The 2,500-nt window shown below is 41.2% G+C and overlaps 1 protein-coding gene across 1 annotated transcript in view; it reads left to right on the top strand.

Moving 5' to 3' along the window:
* Positions 1–1,003: 1,003 nt before the first annotated feature.
* septin5b (septin 5b) overlaps positions 1,004–2,500 on the top strand; it is a gene marked incomplete at both ends in the record, with an annotated part of 13,008 nt that continues 11,511 nt past the window's right edge. The window contains one exon of the mRNA XM_079235269.1: positions 1,004–1,144. Within this exon, the coding sequence (XP_079091395.1) occupies positions 1,004–1,144 (141 nt within the window). The remainder of the gene's footprint in view (positions 1,145–2,500) is intronic.

The raw sequence follows: 2,500 nt of genomic DNA, 5'->3' as shown, positions 1-2,500 counted from the left end.
AGGAGGAGGAAGAGAAGGAGGAGGGAGGAGGAGGAGGGAGGAGGGAGGAGGAGGAGGGAGGAGGGAGGAGGCGGAAGAGAAGGAGGAGGAGGAGGAGGAGGAGGAGGAGAAGGAGGAGGGAGGAGGAGGAGGGAGGAGGAGGGAGGAGGAGGGAGGAGGGGGGAGGGAGGGGGAGGGAGAGGAGGAGGAGGAGGGGGAGAGAGGAGGGAGGGGGGGGAGGAGGGAGGGGGAGGGAGGAGGGAGGAGGGAGGAGGGAGGAGGAGGAGGAGGAGGGAGGAGGAGGAGGAGGAGGAGGAGGAGGGAGGAGGGAGGAGGAGGAGAAGGAGGAGGAGGAGGAGCCGAGGAGGGAGGAGGAGGGAGGAGGGAGGAGGAGAAGAAGGAGGAGGAGGAGGAGGAGGAGGAGGAGGAGGACGTCCTGCTCGTCACTCCCTGTCCACGCCATTGTTCTCTCTTGTTCCACATCCACTGCTTTATGACCCGAAGTGTCACCTGCTGTGTGTGTGTGTGTGGGTGTTGTGTGTGTGTGTGTGTGTGTGTGTGTGTGTGTGTGTGTGTGTGTGTGTGTGTGTGTGTGACCTGCATGCTCTGTACTGTTCCTTTAAGACTCATAAAGCTCCCTGAGACCTCACTCTGTGTAACTGGTTAGTGACTCACTCAGTGACTGTTTACTGGTGTATTGTTGACTGTTTACTGGTTTATGGTTGACTCTTTACTGGTTTATGGTTGACTCTTTACTGGTTTATGGTTGACTGGTTCGTTGTCCCACTCAAAAGCAAAAGTGAGCTCTCAGGTTGTTGTTATATTTGATAAGTTATAAACTTATACGTTTACATTATATTCTCAACTCAGAGGAGGAAACACGACACGAGAAAGTCTTCAGCTTGAAGCTGATGAGACACGAGCCCTTTGATGTCCTCTTCCTCCTCCTCTTCCTCTTCCTCCTCTTCCTCTGTGATGAACACCTGCTGAACAAACGGCGGAAGTGACACATTCATGTTGCTGCATGACGGCTTCTTCCTCCATGATGACCAGTCTGGGACAAGCCTGGGACCAGACTGGTCCTAGACTGGTCCTAGACTGGTCCCAGTCTGGACCAGACTGGGACCAGTCTGGGCCAGACTGGGACCAGTCCAGTGGCTCACTGGTCACATCCGTCTTTAATGGGATCGATGACGTCACAAAACACAGTTTATAAAGTTTAAACACAAAAGATTTAAAGTGTCACATGAAATATATATGAATACTGTGGTATTAGTACCTTTACTGCAACAGCGTATATATATATATATATATATATATATATATATATATATATATATATATATATATATATATATATATATATATATATATATATACATATATATATATATGTGTGTATATATATATACATAGTTGTGTGTCTGTGGATCTCACACAGACACACAATGCTACATTGTTGTCGGAGGTTTTCTCTTCAAACTCAGAGTTCCTCCCAGGAAGTTCAGAGGCAACAAAGAAAACTGCAGGGAACGAGTTCTGTAACTTCACCACAGTCACAACAAGGTGGAATAATGGCGTATAATGTGGAATAATGATGTATAATGTGGAATAATGACGTATAATGTGGAATAATGACGTATAATGTGGAATAATGATGTATAATGTGGAATAATGACGTATAATGTGGAATAATGATGTATAATGTGGAATAATGACGTATAATGTGGAATAATGATGTATAATGTGGAATAATGACGTATAATGTGGAATAATGACGTATAATGTGGAATAATGACGTATAATGTGGAATAATGATGTATAATGTGGAATAATGATGTATAATGTGGAATAATGATGTATAATGTGGAATAATGATGTATAATGTGGAATAATGACGTATATTGTGGAATAATGACGTATAATGTGGAATAATGACGTATAATGTGGAATAATGATGTATAATGTGGAATAATGATGTATAATGTGGAATAATGATGTATAATGTGGAATAATGATGTATAATGTGGAATAATGACGTATAATGTGGAATAATGATGTAGAATAATGTAATAATGTAGAAATTGAGCTCCACCTCCAATGCTTTAATAATTATAACACAATTATATAATATGTAGTTTCCTGCTAGATGTACTGTTGGTGCTTGGACGTTGTATTTCTACTGTGGTATTAGTACTTGTACTGAAGTACAAGATGGAAGTACTTCTAACACTAACTGCAGAATTACATTTCTTAATATAATATTTTTTAATCTTCTTCTGTCTAATGACCTTTATTGTGAATTGTATTTCCTAAACTTTCTTTCTTTTCTGTCTTTTATCTTCTTAACTCTTAATTGAAAAGTTAAAATATGAACTATTCAGATTCATAACCAGCTTCATGTGCCTCAATGTATTTACAGTTGAAGACAAGGACTCAAAGCTCAGGAGAAATGAGAATACATGTCCATAAAAACACCATTTTAATGTACACCATTGCATAATATAGACGTATGAAGAAG

The sequence above is a fragment of the Taurulus bubalis genome, assembly GCF_910589615.1.
Source record: "Taurulus bubalis genome assembly, chromosome: 19".
Classification (NCBI taxonomy): domain Eukaryota; kingdom Metazoa; phylum Chordata; class Actinopteri; order Perciformes; family Cottidae; genus Taurulus; species Taurulus bubalis.
Note: the sequence above shows the minus strand (reverse complement) of the source record. Positions and strands in the feature narration are given on the sequence as shown.